General features: G+C 37.5%; 1 protein-coding gene across 1 annotated transcript in view; it reads left to right on the top strand.

Moving 5' to 3' along the window:
• Positions 1-23,867, top strand: part of LOC124555442 (facilitated trehalose transporter Tret1-like) — a 190,624-nt gene that overhangs the window by 132,661 nt on the left and 34,096 nt on the right. The window contains exons 5-6 of the mRNA XM_047129352.1: positions 3,585-3,683; positions 18,874-19,061. Of these exons, the coding sequence (XP_046985308.1) occupies positions 3,585-3,683; positions 18,874-19,061 (287 nt within the window). The remainder of the gene's footprint in view (positions 1-3,584; positions 3,684-18,873; positions 19,062-23,867) is intronic.

The following is a 23,867-nucleotide window of genomic DNA, read 5'->3' as shown; positions in this document are numbered from 1 at the left end:
TAATCATTTGTCTTTCTCTGAGATTTATGACTTGGTAATAAACAGTTCATGTGGAAGAGCCACATAACAACAGCTAAGTTAGAATTGGAGGAAGTTGCCGATGCAAACTTATGAGACCTAGATTGCTGGTTATAGACGGATTGGTCACCACAGCCATTTTGTTCGTACTTACTCTCACTGCCAACAGTGCAACACAGATTCACTGATCCATAACATTGTTATTCCTTACAACCTAGGTCAACAGACACAAGCAGTCTGTACTGCAGCTTCTGGACACATCCCTCTAGCAAAGTCTGGCAACAGCTTCAACACTGGAAGTTTCTGTCACTGCAGAACAAAATTTTCAGAACAAAATACAGACTGCAGCTTTCAGTACAGTCCAAGAACATTCTACTAGACTCCTGAGCACTATGTCAATGTTAGCACTCTACAAATTTATCCCACAGTGACATGGCGAGACACAAAGACAACAAACTATGGTATTGAATCATGTCAACCTAGTTCTAATTCAGCTTCACATGGTTGCCAAAGGCTACCATTTTGCTCCGATTGTTGATAAGCCTTAAGACTGGATTAACTGCCATAATAAACCTTCTGAATGTGTGTATTGTCACTGAATCACCCACATAAAATGTGGGTGCTAAACAGCAACCCAAAAAGGCTCCGTAGCCAATGAAACTTCAATATCAGCAGCTTGGAATCTAGTGTTGGAGATATGACTTGAATTGTTGATCATTTGTCAAATTAAAGTTTTGTTGATTAACTTACCAGTGAACACAGGTGTGTCCACTTTTTGGCAAATTTGAACATGTTTAGTGCGCCAGGGATCACCAGAATTTGCTTCTATGCAATGATTGTCAAATAATAGCTAGCACATTCCTGTAAGGGGAACTTAAAAACAGAGTTACTATGTAGGAAGGTTACATGTCATTTAGCATTTTAGAAGTAGCCATTGTTAACGCTAGGAGTATTTTTTCTTTTCATGCTTTTACTGCATTTGGAATCTTGTAACAACAGTATCAGCTGTCATGTCTTTCCAAGTTTTGGAAGCTCTTTTGAAGGAATAATTGAAAGTGTTTATGCCCATATTTAGTTGGGCTTATTCATCTGAAGTCAAATTTCTTGCTTTCCGCAGCCATGTTATGAATTTTTCTGTCCTCCTCAGTACCTCATGGGCTCAAGGATGAATTTGGCTCTTTAGTGGGTCAAAACACTGTGTAGCTTTGGTAATTCAGCCAGGGGTGCAGGATCACCTTGGTATGGCTCTATTCCCAGCCTAGCATAAAAGAAAATTAGGGTTCATGTACAACAATGATTTTAAGAGCGATGAAACTGTATTAGTCACAAATTGATAAATAAGCACTAAAAACAGTCTATGTGGTTGAAAAGTATTATTAAGCAGCTCCTCATTTGACCTCATGTGCCTGAGTAGACCACGTTCCAGAGATTTCCAGCACAGAAAAGTATGAGACTGCTACAAGGAAACAAATCTGGGACATCAATGACAGTAGTTGGCAATGCTAATTGCTGTGCCACAGAAACACTCTTTGACTATCATGAAGTAGTATGTTTCTAGCTAAATAAGAAAGTGGTGGAAATGGTTTAATAATTTCAGGTGACGATAACCAAGTTCATAGCCCAGGATCTCATTCTTTAGTACGTGGCATATATTGTCCAACAAGTATGGCTTAGCAACAAAGACTGATTTGGTCCCTTGCAAGTATTACTCACTGCACCATCAACTTGTGGTATCCCAAAGGGTACTGCTGCTTTAACACAAGAGTATTTCAAGAATTATGCCATTATTCCTCCCAGGCTCTGAATCTGCATATTAACTTGATTACCTTGCAATCTATGGGGTATAGAGCAGCAAATGGGTTGTATATATTGACCAGGATTATACAGAGATATTGAATGCTTTGCCCATGCCTGCCAAGAGTAAGCACCTTTAAGTGGGCCTTCTAGTCACAGTTCATACCAGAGAAACTTATTATTCCACGATTTTCATGAGCTGCAACAACTGTTTATAAAGACAGAAGTTGCAAGGAAGAGCAAATAAGAGATACTTAATGTAAATAGCTAACAAAGGTACATTGAAGAGCTGAGATCCAACAGTTATCAGTTCAGTTGGTTAACTGAAGACTTACTCTTACTGAGTAAAGTAGTTAATTTCAAACTGTATATACCCTTCACCTGTCACCTGACCCCCTCCCCTTATCCCTGCTCTCTCTCTCTCACACACACATATCATTATAATGTCAAAATATTGTGTGTTGTCACATCAGTGGGAGACCCTGAAAAGGAGTTGTGAGATGTTTGGTCACTGACTTTACACAACACTATTATAACATACTTCTGTAAAATATTCAGACACTTTTTATCAAACAAATGAATGAACAGCAATTCTGGCAGACATTTTTACTGCCTTGAAATTTACATCTTCCTTCATAAACTTGTCAAATACAGGCCTATATCCAGTGTCCCAAATTGACATGCTTGTTTTCATTTAAAATAGCTTTAAACAGCATAACATAATCTGTTTTCTTCTCTCAGTGGATCTGATTATGATGTTTATTGCGCAAAAAGTGATTTTTACTTGAAAGAATCATGTTATGTCATTAAGTGTAATAATTAATAAAATATAAATATTTTATGTTACTTCTTTTGTAGTGAATAAACCTTTAAATAACCACGAAAAAGTTAAATGTGAATGGTGATGGAATATGTTCTAGTCTTATTCTGGAGTTGACATTAAGAACATTTGTGTTTAAACATTCAATTCTTTTACTCAACCCCTTGAAAGTGAGTAAGTCAATAATGATTAAACCATTTCATAGATCAGTTGGAATAACAAATGTGAGGACAAAGTAATGGTTAAAAATAAAACAATTGTACTGTACTATTCCACCTTCAGAATTTGTGCATGAATGCCAAAACTTTCCATATATCTATTCATACAACTTTAATTTCAACCATTAGTGAAGTTTCAGTAATTCTGTAATTACAGTTTTCTGCATTGCAGACATATAAAATGGATCAAAATTTTGAAATACAGCTATCTTTTTAAGTGCTTCAGCAATCACTGCTATCTAGAATTCAAGTACTTCGTATTTTTTGTGTGTTTTGAAACCCTTTTTATGTTAAAGAAACAGAGTCTTATTGTCTGGTTATAATCATACAGAAAATTTATAGATTCTGAAGTTTTAATTGCTGATCGTGTCATATCCTGTGAGGTTCCTAGTTAAGTAAATTTTCACACTTGTACAGACATTTTACCCCTTTTCACAACATATACCTGTTTGCATACATACTGACAGTGATGTAGAGAATGTTACAAACTTAAAAGCAGGTGGGAAGTATAAATGGAAAGGTGTTAAGGAGTCAAAGATTTTTAAATGTTAGCTTCTCATTGTAAGGAGTGACACTGATCTATGGTAATCTTAAGTGAAAATACAAAACAGTACATTACAGTCAGTGACATTACTTAAGCACTGTAATCATTAATACTGTAAGTAGCTGTGTTAGATAGATGCTGCACTTCATTAGAATGATGTTTTTCATCACTCAAAAGTTACAAATTACAGGTATGGGAACGAGTCCAGCTGTTGTGTACACAACTGAAATCGGAAGACCAGAGATCAGAGGAGCACTTACAGCATCAGGGCCATCTCTTGCATCACTGGGTATATCTTTACATCAATTAATTAGTAGAGCTAAGACAAATGTTCCAGAGATTCACTGTTACAAGTATAAATGTCAGAATGTCATATATTAATCATGATAATAACAACAGCAACTCAGTCAAATTTGTCTCACATAAAATGATTGGAAAGGTAAGTTTTTACACTGTATGGTATTCTTCTGTAGTAACCAGAAGCAGCTTCTGGATAGTGCATCAGAATAACTTCTCCTGAAACTACCCTAAGCTTAGATAGTTTTCAGGAAGGGAAAAGTTTGGTACTACTCTGTATGTAATTAAATTTCATTAACTTTGCATGCATGGTAATTAGAGAAGACGTAGGTGGGAGAAAGTAATATTGTCTAATACATTTCTTGATTTGTATTGGAATTTGTGGTCTCAGGATCTTGGGAGTGAGGCTCTTCCAATAGTGGTACTGAAACATATCTGGCTGCACCCAGTTTCTTACTGTGTCCACCTTCTCCATGTGTTATTGCTGTGAACTGACAGTCTAAAATATTAACAGTAGTGGTGCATCAGAATGTGAGATTGTAATAGTGTTAACTGAAAACACTGACACATGAAATCACTATTACTGGGCAATTTAATGCCACAAAACAAATATCTCTGTGATGATACAGATATGATTTACAAAGTCTTGGAATACACACACAATGATAACTGTGCAGTGCCTGCTTACATACACACATTGTGATAATTGTTCAATTATCTACACTCTGCTGCCATTGTCTTTATATTAACACAGCCAGTTACTTCCATAGTACCCACACATACCATGCATCTACACTTTTCAAATAGTATTTCACAATTGTGAGTGGCATAGTCTACACTATTGTGAATAAACTATCCAATTGTCTTGTCTGCTTCACCTTTTGATGACAATTCACAGCTTCATGTTTCTTGATAAGAGAGGATATAAAATGTAGACTGGCAATGGCAAGGAAAGCGTTTCTGAAGAAGAGAAATTTGTTAACATCGAGTATAGATTTAAATGTCAGGAAGTCGTTTCTGAAAGTATTTGTATGGAGTGTAGCCATGTATGGAAGAGAAACATGGACGACAACTTATTTGGACAAGAAGAGAATAGAAGCTTTCAAAATGTGGTGTTACAGAAGAATGCTGAAGATTAGATAGGTAGATCATATAACCAATGAGGAGGTATTGAATAGGATTGGGGAGAAGAGAAGTTTGTGGCACAACTTGACTAGAAGAAGGGATCGGTTGGTAGGGCATGTTCTGAGGCATCAAGGGATCACCAATTTAGTATTGGAGGGCAGCATGGAGGGTAAAAATCGTAGAGGGAGACCAAGAAATGAATACACTAAACAGATACAGAAGGATGTAGGTTGCAGTAGGTACTGGGAGATGAAGAAGCTTGCACAGGATAGAGTATCATGGAGAGCTGCATCAAACCAGTCTCAGGACTGAAGACCACAACAACAACAAGAACATGGGAACTAGAATAACAATACTAAAGACTGAGCATTATAGAGTTAACCAGACCATATTTTTATGACTAATGATTTCATGTATGAAATGACGTAGCTTTTTTTATTTTGCAAAAACACAAGACACTACTTTTTCATCTCTTAAATTAATTTGTAGTTAAGTTGCTCTGGCTTCCAATAGAACTGTCATTTATAATCTATTTAACAAAAATATAAAGTTGTAATTTTTCCTTTAAAATACAAGACACAGGAATATCACTGATGCCGGCCGGTGTGGCCGTGCAGTTAAAGGCGCTTCAGTCTGGAACCACGTGACCGCTACGGTCGCAGGTTCGAATCCTGCCTCGGGCATGGATGTGTGTGATGTCCTTAGGTTAGTTAGGTTTAATTAGTTCTAAGTTCTAGGCGACTGATGACCTCAGAAGTTAAGTCGCATAGTGCTCAGAGCCATTTGAACCATTTTTGAATATCACTGCATTCAGAAAAATCTGGCTGCAGTATAATCAAAACAGATTTTAGAAATATTGCCTGATAAAAAAATGATCAGTGCTTTGAAATCAAATCTTAATTGACTATAAGCTTTTGAGCTATCAAATTTTAAGATAAACTAATTCCTTTCTCTGACTATCAGGACTACTAAGCCCACAAAACTGACTACTGAACTGTTTTTTTTTTTTAAGTTTTAATTTTGACACACATACTTTTGCACACCAACAAATTCATGATATCTTCAATTCATCATATCTCCTGAAATAATTAACTTTAAGTCAAAACAACTACATCTTGATGTTCAAGACTTAAGAAATTATATCTATAATAATAATCATTTGTATGCATATGGTTCAATTAAAATTTTGTTGTTATGGTAAAGAGATAATGACACATGTCAACAGCATGTTAATGACTGAATGAAATATCAATGTTTTAGTACCCATTCAAGTTTACTGGGCATTTCTGATGGTCTTTTACACTTGCTAAACAAACTCATGATGAAGTGTAAAGCTCTTCTTCAGTTCTTCTCTATCTCTTTGGTTCATCCAACTTTGTAAGAGTGTCATAGCAATGGTCAACACTGAAGAACAAAACAGTACCTACTTTTTGACAACTGTCATCATTTCCACGCCAAAAAATCCCTTTCATACAGCCTGGCCACCAATGGATGGCATATTTGCATTGATGAGAACTCTCTTGCCCAGTATGCTGAAGGTCTCCACTATTCACCCCAGTGAAGTTGGCTATTCATTTCAGTCAGGCTTCAGTCCGTGCAGAAGACAGGTCTTTCTGCTCAAAGCATTCTTCATGTGTTGAATAACAATCTATCTGACTCACTTTCGGACTAAACGAGTCCACTCATTTAAAAGCAGAAGCATTGAGTTCCCAACAGGGACACACAAAGAAAGAAAAAAAAGAGGGTGTTGCTGGGGATGTAATGATGAGTAATAACTGTTAACAAAAAAATAACAAAAAAATTCTATATGTTTTGCCATTTATTTAGCATTGACATTAGCCAATCATGTCATTGCATGTGCAAATTCGAGCACTTGCATGTGCTAAAATGTGGTAATGCACAGACATCTGTGGCTTCATGAGTTTCCACTTGTTGAAATGCTCACTACCAGTTAAAATGTGCCTTTTTTGGAAGTGATAAATTTAAGCTAGATGAGCAAAAGCTACATTTGTTCAGTTTTATTTTTATTTATTTATTTATTTGGTCCTGTTGATTACATAATATACAGCCAGTGTACAAGTAATATAGGACAATTCAATTGATGCAATTACAGTAGTACATTAACATTCATACATCACATTGCACAGACATTGGTTTATTTTACAAGAACAATTACTTGCATGCCATATTAAAGCCTGCATTATGCCAAAAACAGTTTAAGTGATTGTTTAAAATAGTATAATAAGTGACAGTGCATATTTTTATGCTACTGACATATATAAGGGAGTAAATTTTCTTCATGGCCGTGGTTTGAATGAATACAAGTTTTAACTGCATTCCTTAAGAAGAGGTTTAAGTGAATGCTCTAGAGAGTGGGATACATGGGAGTTCACATTTTCTCATAATGAAACAGATAAATTTACATTTTATCGCCACAATTTCAGTTAAACTACAAGTAACAGCATCACACTTTATCTTTAAGGGAGTGCTTTTCTTAGGCAGTTTCCCCCATACTTGTACATCATAACTCTAAGTATTCATTCATTTTATAGAAAGTTTGTTCGATGAGAAATAATTTTAGTTTCCTTTTGAAAACCTGTGCATTATTTATTTCCTTTTTTATATTGTTTGAGGAAACCAAATGAAGCTGCTCAATTTGTGCATGCAATGACCTGATTGGCTAACTTCAAGGCTAAATAACATAGGAATGGCAGAATATACCAATATCTTTCCTTAACTATTATTTATCAGCACAACCTCCCCTGCGACACCCTTACAAGCTTTTCAAAGTGTTTCTGACCAGCTTGTATATGCACCCACATGTGCACCCACACGCCCTCTCTCTCTCTCTCTCACACACACACACACACACACACACACACACACACACATACACACACGTGCACCTGTGCCTCTACGAAGTGCCAACAGGGCACACAATGCCATGACCGTAGTTTGGCAGGTGGACTAGGATGAGTTGGAGGTTGAGGTGGGAGAGGGGCAGGAGGGAGAAAGATGGCTTGGAGTGGGTAGCTAGGAGCTCAGCGGAAAGCAACCAGTTTGTTGGTCAGGAATGTAGAAGAGATTGGTGGGGGTTGCATGGGATAGACATGTGGGCACTTGTGTCAGAGTCAGGGGAACCAGTGCACAGTTAAGGCAATATGGAGACAGGAGTTGGGAGGGGTGATAGGCCAGAGGAAGGGGAAACTGTTGGATGGAGGATGTGGGAACAGTAGGTGAATGGAGACTGAAGCCAGGAAAGTTACAGGAACAAAGGATGTGTTGCAAGGATAACTCCCATCTGCATAGTTCAGAGAGCTGGTGGTGGAGGGAAGGACCTATATGGTGTTATTGGAGTGAAAGATGTGTTGCAAGGATAGCTCTTAATCACATAGTTCAGAAAAGCTGGTGGCGAGGGAAGGATCCAGATGGCACAGGTTGTGAAACAGCATTGAAATCAAGCATTTTGTGTCAACAGGATGGCCAACTATGTTCTTGGCCACAGTTTGGCAGTGGTTATTCATTCAGGTGGACATCTGGGTGGTTGTCATACCAACATGAAAAGCTGTGCAGTGATTACAGCAGAGTTGGTGTATGACATGGCTGCTTCCACAGGTGGCAATGCCTGTGATGGAGTGGAATAAACCTGTGACACAACTGGAGAAGGAAGTGCTGGGTGGGTGGATTGGGCAGGTCTTGCACTTGGGTACTTCCAAAGGGATATGATCCCTGTGGCAACGGGTTATGAGTGGGAGTGTCATAGGGGTAACTTAGGATATTCTGTAGGTTGGATGGCCAGTGGAACACTGCTATAAGAAGGGTGGGAAGCATTTTGGGTGGGGCATTCCTCATTCCAGGGGTTGGAGATAGATAATCAAAGCCATGGTGAAAAATACCGTTCAGTTGTTCCAGTCCTGGGGAATACTGTGTTATGAGTCGTGCTCTCCTTTGTGGCTGATTCTTGGGTGAGATTGGAGGATTAGGGGTAGGTGAGGATATGGGAGATTGGAAGATTAGGGGTAGGTGAGGATATGATATGGGAAGTCTGTTTGCAAATTACGTTGGAGGATGGAGGGTGTTAGTATATTTGACAAGTAGTTGATTTTCAATAACAGTAACATGGAGCTGTTAACTCGTTGACTGTCTTACATGGGCTTGTTACATAGATCTTACTCATGTGATTACTGGGTGTAGACTCTCACAAAGCAACTGCCAAATTGCAACACAGATTGTTAAAAGATTTTATTGTAATGACTCCAAATCTGGACTGTGGGGCTGGTAAATAAAAATTGGCATAACAATATTTTATAATCTTCATGATTACATTATATTTTATAAAACTGCATGGTGATAGTTTAACAAAACAGATGATCTGTTTGTCCTAACAATGGTTTGGTTTAACTAAAAGATAGCTAGTTAGAAAAGCATAAAAGTTCACAGTACTATTTGACTAGCACACTGTATGCCTCTGGATTGTATTACCTATTTATATGTAAGGTTGCCAAGTTTGAATTTTTGTTCATTTATGTAAATTCTTAAATAATGGCTTAACTGAATAATGAAGAGTGTTTTCTGCTTCAAAAAAAGTTAAGCAACAAAAAAACCATGGCATCCAACAAACATAATGGCTCAAAAGGCAAAAGTAGTTTTGACTGGCTAAATTTTAATTATAAATATCTTTCAAGTTAATTAGTTTTTGGAAAAGTGAAACAGATTACTGAGAGGGACAGAGAGGTGGGAGGCAGGGAGAGTGGATGTGGTGTGGGTACTTAGCAGCACAGAGGAAGGCATCTGGTTTACTGGCTACAAATGCGGGAGGGAGGGGTGGCAGACGCACAATCTAGGCATGTGATGCACGGGTGTCAGAGCCAGTGGGGAATGGCACATGCTGAAGTGACATAGGAACGTGATGTGGGATGGGATGATAGAATAGAGGAAGAGGAAACTGTTGGGTGGAGGGTGTCAGGGCTGTGGGTTACTGGAGACTCAGACTAGGACGGTTGCAGGAGCAAATTATGTGTTGCAAGGATAACTCCCACCTCCATGGCTCAGAAAAGCTGGTGGTAGGGTGAGGGATCCATATGGCACAATTTTTGAAGCAGCAATCAAAAATGATCATTTTATACTCAGCTGCATGTTGTGCCACTGGGTGACCAACTTTGTTTTCGGCCACAGTTTCACAGTGACCATTCATTCTGGTGGACAGCTGGTTGGTTATCATACCAACATAAAAAGGTACAGTGATTACAGCAGAGTTGGTATATGAGATGGGTGCTTTCACAGGTGGCCCTGCCTCTGATGGGGTAGGATAAGCTTGTGACAGGACTTGAGTAGGAAGTGCTGGGTGGACGGATTGGGCATGGCTTGTACCTATGTCTTCCATGGGGATATGATCCCTGCAGCAAGGGGTTGGGAGTGGGAGTGGCATATGGATGGACTAGGATGTTGTGTAAGAGATTGTATCAATGACACAATGCTTCTGGTTTTTTCAGTGAGTGGTCTTCCTTTACACATAAAGAGTTTACTGGGAAGAATGAAATGGTTGGTGTCAGTTCACTCAAAACTACTGATTAGCTGAGACTGATTTCCATATGGCACACTGTTGTAACAACTTTGATTACTAATTTACTTAATTAGCAAGGTTTCACAGAAAACTAACAATGATATTGCAGTCAGGATTTGAATATTAAGACATAACAGTTGTAAATTGTCGTAGCTGTGTTGGGAAAGTACCAGAGCTCCAAGCACTAATAGAAAGTACTGATGCTCAAATCATTATAGGCACTGAAAGCTGGCTAAAGCCAGAGATAAGCCCAGCAAAAATTTTTGTGAAGAACCTAATGGTGTTATGAAATGATAGGCTAAACACGGTTGGTGGTGGTTTGTTTGACGCTGTTAGAAATAGTTTATCTTATCACGAAACTGGAGTATATGGTTCCTGTGAGTTAGTGTGGGCAGACGTCATTCTTGGTAACTGGAATACAATAATAATTGGATCCTTTTACCGACCTCCCAATTCAGATGATACAGTTGCTGAAAAGTTCAAAGAAAACTTCAGTTTGATTTCAAACACGTATCCGACTCATGCAATTATAGTTGGTGGTGACTTTAATTTACCCTCAATATGTTGGCAAAAATACATGTTTAATTCCAGAGGTACGCATAAAACCTCATCCAAAATTGTGCTAAACGCATTCTCTGAAAATTCCTTTGAGCAGTTAGTTCGTGAGCCCATGTGAATAGTAAACGGTTGCAAAAACACACTTGACCTCTTAGCAATAAATAATCCTGAGTTAATAACAAGCATCAAAATGGATACAGGGATTAGTGAACACAAGGTGGCCATAGCAAGACTGAATATTGCAACCAACAAATCCTCGAGAAATAATCAAAAAATATACCTACTCAAAAAAGCAGATAATAATTCACTTGACGCCTTCCTGAGAGACAATCTACACTACTTCCACATTAATAATATAAGTGTAGACCAGATGTGGCTTGAATTCAAAGAAATAGTATCAGCAGCAATTGAGAGATTTGTATCAAATAAATTAACAAACAACTGAGCTGGTCCACCTTGATAAACAAAATGGGTAAGAACACTGTTGCAGAAACAATGAAACAAAAATGCCAAATTTAAACAGATACAAAATCCCCAAGATTCGCGATCTCTTGCAGAAGATCGGACTTCAATGTGAGATGCTTGTAACAGTTTCCACAATGACAAAATTTTGCTGAAAATCCAAAAAGATTCTGGTCGTACGTGAAGTATGTTAGCGGCAAGGAACAATCAATGTCTTCTCTGTGTGATTGCAATGGAGGAACTATCAAAGACAGTGCTGCCAGAGAAGAGTTATTACATGCACAAATAAAAGTTGACACTTGGCGCGGTGGCTGATTGGAGCGACCGTAAGGGCATTTCCCATTTACAGTTGCTCCCATCAGCCAATGCGTCGAGTGTCAACTTTAATTGCATGAGTAAATCTAAACACAGCCTTCCAAAATGCCTTCACAAAAGAAGACAACATAAATATTCCAGAATTCAAATCAAGAACAGCTGCCAATGTGAGTAACCTAGAAGTAAATATCCTTGGAGTAGTGAAGCAACTTAAATCACTCAATAAAAGCAAGTTTTCTGGTCCAGACTGTACACCAATTAGGTTCCTTTCAGAGTATGCTAATGCATTACCTCCGTACTTCACTATCATACACAACCATTTGCTCGATGAAAGATCATTACCCAAAGACTGGAAAGTTGCACAGGTCAGGCTGATATTCAAGAAAGGTAGTATGAGTAATCCACTTAATTACAGGTCCGTATCATTAACGTTGATATGCAGCAGGATTCTGGAACATATACTGTGTCTGAACATTATGAATGACCTCAAAGAAAACAATCTATTAACTCACAGTCAACATGGGTTTAGAAAACATCATTCTTGTGAAACACAACTAGCTCTTTATTCGCATGAAGTGTTGAGCGCTATAGACAAGGGATTTCAAATCGATTCCATATTTCTGGATTTACAGAAGGCTTTTGACACTGTACCACATGAGTGACTTGTAGTGAAATTGCATGCTTATGGAATATTGTCTCAGTTATGTGATTGGATTTGTGACTTCCTGTCAGAGAGGTCACAGTTCATAGCAATTGATGGAAAGTCATCATGTAAAACAGAAGTGATTTCTGGCGTTCCCCAAGGTCGTGTTATAGGCCCTTTGCTGTTCCTTATCTGTATAAACAATTTGGGAGACAACCTGAGCAGCTGTCTTTGGTTGTTTGCAGGCATCGCTGTTGTTTATTGACTAATAAAGTCACCAGAAGATAAAAAAACAAATTGCAAAATTATTTAGCAAAGATATTTAAATGGTGCAACAATTGGCAGTTGACCTTAAAGAATGAAAAAGTGTGAGGTCATCCACATGAATGGTAGAAGGAATTCATTAAAATTTGGTTACACAATAAACCAGTCAAATCTAAAGGCCATAAATTCAACTAAATGCCTAGGAATTACAATTATGAACAACTTAAATTGGAAGGAACACACAGAAAATGTTGTGGGGAAGGCTAACCAAAGACTGCAGTTTATTGTCAGGACACTTTGAAAATGTAACAGATCTACTAAGGAGACTGTCAACACTACGCTTGCCTGTCCTCTTGTAGAATACTGCTGCACGGTGTGGGATCTTTACCAGATAGGATGGAGTACATCGAAAAAGTTCAAAGAAGGGCAGCACATTTTGTATTATCGTGAAATATGGGAGAGAGTATCACTGAAATGATACAGGATTTGAGCTCAACATCATTAAAAGGAAGGCATTTTTCATTGAGACAGAATCATCTCACAAAATTCCAATCACCAACTTTCTCCTCCCAATGCGAAAATATTTTGTTGACACTGACCTACATAGGGATAAATGATCACCAAGATAAAATAAGGAAAATCAGAGCTCCTACAGAAAGATATAGGTGTTCGTTCTTTCGGCACATTATACAAGATTGGAATAATAGAGAATTGTGAAGGTCTTTAGATGAACCTTCTACCAGGCACTTAAATGTGATGTTCAGAGTATCCATGTAGATGTAGATGTAGATAAATAAATATTATATAAATAAAAATTCGGCAATTTTGAGTGCACACTACATATGTGTTATGTGTACAAATACAGTCAGATGAAAGAGGAAAGAAAAGTTCTTTGAAAGGAGTAGAATGATAGCATGTGGTGTGAAAACCTTACTGTGTTTCACACAAAGCCAGGAGTGACACCACAGTGCCTTTCCAAAATACTAGAAGAATGGGACCTCTGACAAAATTTCTGATGATGGTCATCCAGGGCAGTGGAGAATTACTAAATACAATGTGACACAAGTCATCAACAGTCCAAGCTAATTGGTCACAGTGCCATTTCAAACGCAGTCATGTGTTTCAGTGTTAATGGCAGCCTACAAATGGGATGCTAATTCTCTAGACCATCTGCTGCTAGTCTCCGACCAGTGTTGTGAGATGACACAGAATGTTGCAGGGAGTCTGTTACTTGTTCTCTGATGCACGTGCAAATCTGAAGATTTTATGGTGTGCTTTGAGTACAATATGGTGATCATTCCATGCTGCGATCAGACATGGTCGATCAAAACCTTGACGATGAATATGCCTGCCCTCACATTCCCACACAATCCAGCATCAGGATAGGGTCACATCCAAATGCTCCACAGATCTGAATATTGCACAGTTTGACCACACTGTCAAATAGAAACCCACATGTCATGTGCTGATAACACTGTCTCACACAAGCAAGCAGCATCTCCATGCCCTTCACAGTTATTACTCAACATCTGACATAGTTCACGCCCCTTATATAGCCTACAAGGCCTGGTAACAACACTAAGCACCAACAACACTAATGCACTCTGGTGGTCATTCTACCTGTTGGAGAGTATTGTAACTCCAATCATTTACATAACTGACAATGGTGTGTATGTGTACTATTTACATTGACAGCCTACCATGTTTATTGGGAGTTTCACTTTTTTGTCAGGTAGCGTATGTTTTAGGACATTAGTTCCTTTCTTAACACATTTAAATGGAGTCCATGAGCAGTATGGTATGTTCAGTGTAAGCTGCTTATGTCAGTAAGTTCAACATTCTCAAAATATTCTATAATATATTTATTCACAATACTGATTTCATAGTTTGCAAGTAATGCAGAAGTTAAATGATGAGTAACAGCCAGATTCCATATTCCTAGATTTCTGAAAAGTGTTTAATACAGTTCCACACTGCAAACCGTTAATGAAGGTAGGATCCCAGATATGCGAGTGGCTAGAAGACTTCTTAAGTAACAGAACCCAGTTCATTGTCCTCAACAGCAAATGTTCATCAGAGACAAGGGTATCATCAGGAGTCCCTGCAGAAGTGTGATAGGATTGTTATTATTCTCTATACACATAAATGATGTAGCAGACAGGGTGAGCAGCAGTCTGTGGCTGTTTGCTGATGATGCTGTGGTGTATGGGATGGTGTCATCTTTGAGTGACTGTAGGAGGATACAAGATGCCTTAGATAAAATTTCTAGTTGGTGTGATAAATGGCAGCTAGTTCTAAATGTAGAAAAATGTAAGTTAAACAGATGGGTAGGAAAAACAAACCTGTAATGATTGAATACAGCATTATTTGTGTGCTAGTTGACACAGTCACATTGATTAAATATCTAAGCATAATGTTTCAAAGCAATATGAAATGGAATGATTGTGTAAGGATTGTAGTAGGGAAGATAAAAGGCTGACTTTGGTTTATCAGGAAAATTTCAGGAAAGTGTGGTTCATCTGTAAATAAGGCCCCTTACAGAACACTAGTGCGACCTGGTCTTGAATACTGCTCTACTGTTTGGTATTCCCACCAGGCAGAATTAGGAGTGGACACTGAAGCAGTTCAGAGGTGGGCTGCTAGATTTGTTACTGGTAGGTTTGATCAAGGTGCAAATATTATGGAGATGCTGCAGGAACTCAAGTGGGAATCCTTGGAGGGAAGGCAGCATTCTTTTTGAGAAACATGATTGAGAAACTTTGGAGAACTGGCATTTGAAGATGACTGCAGAACAATTTTACTGCCATCAATGTACATTTTTCATAAGGACCACACAGTTAAGATTACAGAAATTAGGGCTACTACATAGGAATATAGATAGTCATTTTTTCCTCAGTCTGTTTGCAAGTAGAACAGCAAAGGAAAGACTAGTAGTACCCTTTGCTCATAAATGTCTCGGGGTAGAGCCATACACCATCTGCTTTATCCCCTGATGTAGTGACCAGTCAATCCACTACACTGGTGGGCCTGTGGTGAAATGGTTGAGGGCAGATACATAATTTGAGTGAAATACTATTTAACATAAAAGATCAGAGAAGCCACAGTAATAATGTACACTACATTCCAGATTAGCATATTGTGTGACTGGTGTTTTCAGCAAGATAGGGTGAGTTCATCTGGGAAAGATTTCCCAATCGCAATTTGACTAGCAGCATATGAGTGATAGTAATCTCCACTTAATATGCTCAAATTACAAAGTGCACTTACACACCAGGTCTTTTAACCCCCTACTCAGATACACCAAGTCTCTGTTTATAATCTACCACTTGCTTGCACTCTCAACTGTGAGAAACACAAGTCTCTGATGGTCACAACCAAATAGCCACTCTCACATCATAAAACCAGCCCAGACCTCTCTGTCCAAAGGCCATAACATAAATTCCCTCTTGCATTTTCCATCAGCTCCCAAGAGCACATCTCCCACCAGCATGCCCACCAACATTACCAAACTTTAGCCAATGGGATCTCAAGTAGCTCTGCACCACATAACACAGTTCTTAAAAAATTTTTACACATCATGTACAATTCAAATTGAATGAAAATGAAATGGAAGTGTAAATTAAATAGAGTTGGTAAACCATTCCTACACTACAATTAATTTACATATGTTGTATGAAACAATATTTAATTCTTTGTCTTCTGACACTAATTGCTATTCCTTTAAACGTGCATGTATGATTTATCTAGACAAAGATGCACATTTATTTCACTTTCAATCAAATACCATCAATAAGACCAATATGTTAAATTAACCTGTTACACTATTCATAATGTGCTGCTTTATTTATGAGTGTATGAATGGAGTACTTTCTGGTACAACACACTTAATGAAGACATTTATCGTCATAGCATATTTAATAATAATGTAATTTGTGTTGCTACTTGTGATAATGGCCACAGTGCTATACCATTATCGATATTATATTTATCTTGTAAGACAGCCTTGTTTGTTATTTATAGTGTGCAAATATTTACAGTGTACAGTCTAGTTAAGCTTGTAATTATAGCTGGTGTTTGTGTACATAGGACTGCATTTCTTGGACTCACATACAACCCTTAAGTTTACTACATCATTATTCCTTGCCTCATTCTAAGTTATCAGATAGTTCATTCTATTCACAGCCTTGGTATTTCCATACAACACAGCTCTGGACATCTTCAGTTGTTAGCAACCCTCTTGGTATTAACCTTTTGGTGCTCACCAGTTAAGGCCACATGCTAACTCCTCCTAATCCTTCCTTTATCTGTAGGCCCTCATCGTGCCAACTTCAGCAAAACCTACTATCTTTTGGCCAGCCTACATTCATATGCACCGCACAATGAATAGTTTACTGTAGTAATTCCATGCTGGATGCATTTCCTGAAAGGGAACTATCCCTGGCATTCTTCAGCAGCCTAAATTAATGGTTATGCTCACTCACCACTCTTGTCTTTCCACAATATTTGTTATGGGTTGTCTGTTATTGTTTATACTTATCTGCTTTACCTTAGCAGTGGAACCTTTCCTCATTTATTTATTTATTTATTTATTTACTTACTTATTTATTTATTATTTAACAAATAACTCTTAATGGCAACCTGAGGCTTCCACTCCAGTCTTGTCACGTTACACCTTCCACCACACACCATATGATGGTGTGCAGAGTATGTATGTAGATGTAGATTTAGATGTATAAGTACCCAGGATTCATAAATATATTCTCCTGTGGCTGCTGTGGCAGCACATATGGCCCAACAAGATGATAATCAATACCCCACATCACATACAGACACCATGTTTTCATTGGTGTGCTCAGACACACATACTGAGTGGGTTTACGTTTAACCACATTTGTGTTTCCTGAGAATTCATTACAGTTTCCTTCATGACATGCATTTCATTGGTGGAAATGAGGGTTCTTCAAAATAGTTACTCTAGCCTTTAATGTCTTATAATGAAGTTGTAAAACTCCATTGTTCATTGGCAGTGTCTCAGCTGCAACACCTGCATCTGCTGCACATCAAGGTTCCTGTTCTCTGCTCACACAATGAAATTTTGTGAGATACCTAAATAAATGCTGATATACCTTATTTTTATTCTTGGCTTCTTGACAACATTTTGAAACAAATTCTAGTCATGATCTGCATTGTTTAGGGATGGTCATCCCATGCCACAAACGCACTGTACTCCCCAGGGATATCAGTTGTATAAAATACTTTTGCTGATAGGAGGTATCTGTAAGAAAATTTTTCTAGATATATTTGTTTAGTTCTTCTGCTCTTCCACAAGAAAGCCAATAGCTGAGATGCATACAGGTATACATCACAGATGTGAAAGTTGTTATGGAGGTATTCCTCCACGATATTTATTAATAACTGCTGGGGTGACACAAGTCATTTAGAGTGAACAGTGAAACACTGATCAAAATAGTGAGTGTATGTAGCATTCTTCTCGAAGCCATACGTTTTCCATTTACTGTTCAAACTTCAAAACTTCATCCCATGAGCTGACACATGAAGATCAGAACTTGAGGCATTATTTATGCATCAACAGCCATTCATCATATCTAAATCACAAAGTTATTCAAGGTCACATTAAATGATTAACATGTTTTCTTTCTTTTGTTATCTGTATGTGCATAAAAAATTATAGTCATCATTTATGACTTGTACTGTATATTTACATGTGTATGAAAACTATTGCACTGTAAATGAAAATTAGTTTAAATTTTTTAGCCCTTTCCATATTTTAGTACTTTTCCATGAAGGATGTGTAAAATGGACCTTAAATTTAAGCATATTCACTCTTGTGTAAAATCTGTATTTTAAACCGGGTCCCTATGACATGTTCCACATCCCTGAGGATCTATTAATCATGGGCCTGTGAAGTGAACTATATATGTAACCTTAATTTTGATCTTTACAGTAAGAGAAAGTGTGTTTTTCATTAATTTTCTGTTTGCAACTAAATCACTACATAACTTGTTGTTACCTTATCATGATTACTTGATTATAATTTGAAAAGAATTATTCAAATATAAATAAACACTAAATCTGATCTCAGTTAGGCAGAAGTCAAAGTTAACATGTGGTATATTGTCATCATGATTGCAAAGCTGTGTTTTCATCTCTTGTTTGTTGATCATCCAGAGATAAATATACGCTTGATTTATGTATGCAGATAACTCTATAGAGTTTGTTTACCATTAATAGGGATGCTAATTATTTATGGAGAAGGTGCAATATTAGATTGGCGCCTCTGTGCCTGGCTCAATTTAATCTACGCATTTGCGCCAATAATAGTGATGACTATCTGGATACCTGAGAGCCCAGTGTGGCTTGTTACAAAAGGAAGAATTGATGAGGCAGAAAAAGCACTGAAATGGTTAGGAGGAAACAATGTAAGTATTCTAAGAGTTGCTGTGCTTAAGAGTGCCATTACTCTATCCGTTCACATTATTTATTTATTTGCTGTCCTTATATTCATCCTCACTGAATGATGTTTTGTTTCTCGGAATAAAACGTTCCAGTTGTCAGTGAAGTAGGAATCTTGTTCGTACAGCCAGTTTCGGTTCAATAACGACCCATTCTCGAGTGAGTGGAGTGTGACTCCAGCTGACAGCAGTGTGAGTTGTCCAATTTTGTGCAGTTTTTTATGTGACTGCGCTATCCTAAGCATAGCTACCAGCACACTTGAGAATGATATGTTACTTAATCAAAACCCATTGTGTGAATAAAATCACAACTTATTTAGCAACAATCCAAAAAACATGCAGATGACAGCTGAGAAAGGCCTCCATAACTTCAAGGAGTGGTAACTCACCCACACTTTCTGTAAGCAAAGCAATATGAATGACAGTTTTCAATTAAAAACTGTGGACAATATGAGACACACATATTCATAGTGCACTAAATTTGTAAGGCTTACAGAATAATAGTGCACACAAAAATAAATCAGTTAATGAATAATGGTTATTAAAAAACAATAATTTGCCTTGTATACAAAAAAGAGTGAATCTTATAAAACATGTGTGACACATTGAGTGCATTAGATACAGATTCCTAATAAAAGATGTTTTATGTAAACCTTTATAAATTGTATGAGTGAAATCAATTATTTAAAACTTGTGGCATTTATTTGAAATGTCTAGAATGTACAATATTTTAGACACAAACACACACACACACACACTCTTTTCTAACATTTGCTTCCTGTATATTTAATCATATGCAGAAATAATGTATAACTTTGTTAATTATGCAAAAAAATACTTTTTTAAAAATGCAAAAACATAATTTATTCCAATCTTGAGATTTTTCTTTGATATACAAAATGGCTGATAACCAATAGATAGAAGGAAGCTAAACAGTGTTAAGCTCTGTTTTTCAGAGTTTTCTGTTGCTTGGACAATTCATAATTCTTATACTGGTGTTGATTCTTGTTGCTTATAGGTTGTGATAATCAGGAGAATTTCCACAGGATATGCTACTTCACCTCTGCAGTGATTGTATGTGTGCAAAATAGACATGTCTGACTTTTTATCTTCATTATATGCATGACATCAGACAATTTCACTTTAGAGAGTAGTCTGAGAGATCCATTTAAGACTGTCTATATTAATCTGCAGATACTGTGTTCTCAATATCACTGTTTATTATATGAAACAGAGTATGGGGAAGTAAAGGAAAAGAATGGGTGGGAAACTTGTGACTTCCAGCTGCACAAGTCACTGTGGTAATGCAATGATAAAAATTGAAAATTTGTGCCAGATTAGGACTCAAACCCAGATGTTCCACTTATCTAGAATGATTGCCTTAACTGCCTTGGTCATCCAGACATGCTTCCCAACCAACTCAAATTCCCCAGTGCTGCTCACAACTGATGTTTCATTCATTTTCTCTGTTGCTCACAGTCCATTGATCACAGTTTCCATCTGAAGCAAATTTTCAACTTATCACATGCTGCAGTGCAGTGTCTCTTGTCCATTAACCCACTATGTGCAAATTATTAAATCCCATAGGAGCTCAGACAATATTACTGTATCCACAATGAATCAAATGTCAAGGTGCCATTGTGCTCATACAAAAATGTGTATATTTGAGTAGTATCTGTTGTGTCAGACGTGCCCAACAGAACAGACACCACCTCCAAAAACAAAGATAGTGCATATATTGTATGAAATAGGGAATGGAGAAGTAAAAGTACAGGATGGTGGGAAACATGTGACTTCCAGCCACACAGAGCATTGTGGTAATTCAGTGTTGAAATTTGAAAATTTGTGGCAGACCAAGACTCAGCCTGGATTCTCCGCTTCTGTAGACTGGCTTTATTAACTGCCTCAGCCACCGAGACACGCTTTCCATCAGACCCAAATTCTCAACTTATCATATGCTGCAGTGCAGTGTACCCCATCCTTTAAACCCCTACTTACAAATTATTGATTCTGTTAGGAGTTTGACGATACTACTGCATCCACAATGAAACAAATGTCAACAAGCCAAGTAGAACTTCATTAATGTGACCCCTAGGGGACTAAGAGCATGGTCAGAATTCAAAAGACGTTCGATTATCAGAGGAACATTTTTATTGGCCCGTAACATCACAATACAGCACAGGAAAACTTTCATTTTCAACTGGAAATACTGTCTCAAATATAGTTTCACGTTAAAACAGTGACAAAATGGCAATAAACTGTCAACACACTAAAAAGTCTTATACAAAAGTTTAACATAAGTTAGTGTCCATATTCTAAAATAAATCTGTATGGCACAGTAAAATTTTGCTACTGTGAATGAATAAAAAAATGTGTAACAAACTTTTTCTTTAGCAATCAACAACCTTGATTTTGCCACTATGTTCCACCATTACTTGTCCACAAAATGTCTTCTGGGGTAGACATAGAGCTTTGTTTGTTGTATTGAAAGGCTATATAAAATGCAGTTTCACCATCTGTATGTGATATTTGAGCCATAGGTTCATTGCCTTCATCACCATCATCATCTTTCTCCTGCTCATTGCTTCTTTGACTCACAGCATCGATGATTTGATCATCAGTTAATTCTTTTTCCATAATGCTGTCAGTGCCAGTTGTACTGATCTACTCACTTATTTCACTGGGCTCAACATTCAATTGTAAAGTTTGAAAATCATGCAAAATCGTTAGTGCCCATGTCTTGAATTCATCACTTGTTGTATGGTCTGCTTCAGCTTTATTTTCTTCACTCATTTCTTTTGATGTTTCATCTTTAATTTCACTCATTTTTGGCCACAACACACCAAGATTTTTCATGCATTGATGCCAGCATTTGTTCCTAAACTTTGGCAACTGTATAGATCACATCTTTCATATTTATTGATTTCATCACTTGAAACAATGATGCTGCCTCCTTGTGTCCTCTCTAACACTGATAAAATTTGTTTTCGGTAATATCACCTCTTCAGCCATTCACTGACCCCCTGATCCATGAGTTGGATTAGACATATTACACTGACAGGAAGAAATAAAACTTTTATTTCACCTTTTGAAGTTCATCTTCAGATGGTTGAAATGTTGCATTGTTGAGTATCAGTATGGCATGTTTAGGGAGTTCTTTTCCATTTAGGTATTTTGCAACTGCTGTGACTAATTGGTCATAAAACCATTCCTTAAAGAGGCTGGATTCCATTCATGTTGACTTTTGGTTATGATAATATACAGGCAGTGATCTGATATAAACGTTTCCAGAATGAGATGAGGTAGAGCACTTGCCCACGAAAGGGAAAGGTCCCGAGTTCGAGTCTCAGTCCAGCACACGGTTTTAATCTGCTAGGAAGATTGATATAAATGTTGTTTTTTTCCCCTGTGTGATCACAAACAATGGCATCTTGTAATTGCCATTGGCAGTACTACAGAGAACAATAGTAATTCTATCTCTGGCAAGTTTTGTACCTGTTACAGACTGACTTTGTGTAGCAAGAATTCTTGTAGGGGGCATTTTGTAGTTCAAACCAGATTCATCAATGTTGTTTTACCTGGTCAGGGGTCACATTAAGCTCTTTAACTAAGTTTTAAAATTTCAGAATAAATTTATTGGCAGCTGTTTCACCAGCAGACTACTTCTCACCTAAAGTAATTATATTTTGAATGCCACATCATTTTTTCCACCAATGTAACCAGCCTTCACTCACTGTAAACTTTTCACTTTCATGTAAGTTTTCATACAAAATCCATGACTTATCTTTTATGGGTGGCCTGGCCAATGAAGTTCCTTTTCTCCTTTCCTGCTCAAACCACACCCACAAAGCATTGTCCAGAATTTTACTTTTAGACTTCTTCAAAGTCTTACATATTCTGAGTTCTTTCACATCATCGATCATTATTGTATGACTATCTAGAGTTATTGTATTTTTTCTCAAGTCTTTAACAGTCTAACCCCTGCCTCACTTGCAATGTTTTGAAGAGACTCACCTTACCTAACATTTCAAACACTTTTAATTTCTCCACTAAATAATAATATGCTTAAGTTTAGATGATGCCATGATTTAGTTTTACACTATCTAATATACTCAGAAGAACATTGTCACTAATTTATAAACGAGCACAATAAACTCACTGACCAAGTTAGATACAAGTTATTTCATACTAAAACTCAGCTAACTCCCATGCCTATTGCTGTTAGACTGCCTTCTGATCAATATTGTGGGTGATGAGTTATTGACAAGTCCTAACAAACACCAGGAATGTAATGGTCAGACTAAGCAGGAGTCAGACCATGTGAGGCCAGATAAGTGAGGTTCTACCATATTTGAGCGATGTCTTTCCAAAAGAATGGTCACTCACTGCACATGTAATTGTATAGGTATATCTCTATGGGCATAGGACTAATATCAATGCGGATGCTTAGCATTGTTCATTCTGTTGTGTGAATACAGTGAGGTTGTGAGCAATGGGGAAAATGAATGGGGTCACATCAGTAGTGAGCAGCACTTGGGAATTGAGTCAGACAGGAAGCATGTCCGGATGGCTGAGGCAGTTAAGACAAACATTCTAGAGCAGTGGAGCATCTGGATTCAAGTATAAGAAGGGGAAGAAAATCAGGTGTGTCTTTTAAAAGGAACCACCCAAGTATTCACCTAAATAATGTTAGGGAAACCATGGAGAAGCTAAATCTGGCTTACCCATTACACATGTGAGCTCAGTGTACTAATTTAAGTATCAGATGTGATA

The sequence above is a fragment of the Schistocerca americana genome, chromosome X, assembly GCF_021461395.2.
Source record: "Schistocerca americana isolate TAMUIC-IGC-003095 chromosome X, iqSchAmer2.1, whole genome shotgun sequence".
NCBI lineage: Eukaryota > Metazoa > Arthropoda > Insecta > Orthoptera > Acrididae > Schistocerca > Schistocerca americana.
The sequence above is the reverse complement of the archived record's forward strand: the minus strand, read 5'-3'. Positions and strand labels throughout refer to the sequence as shown.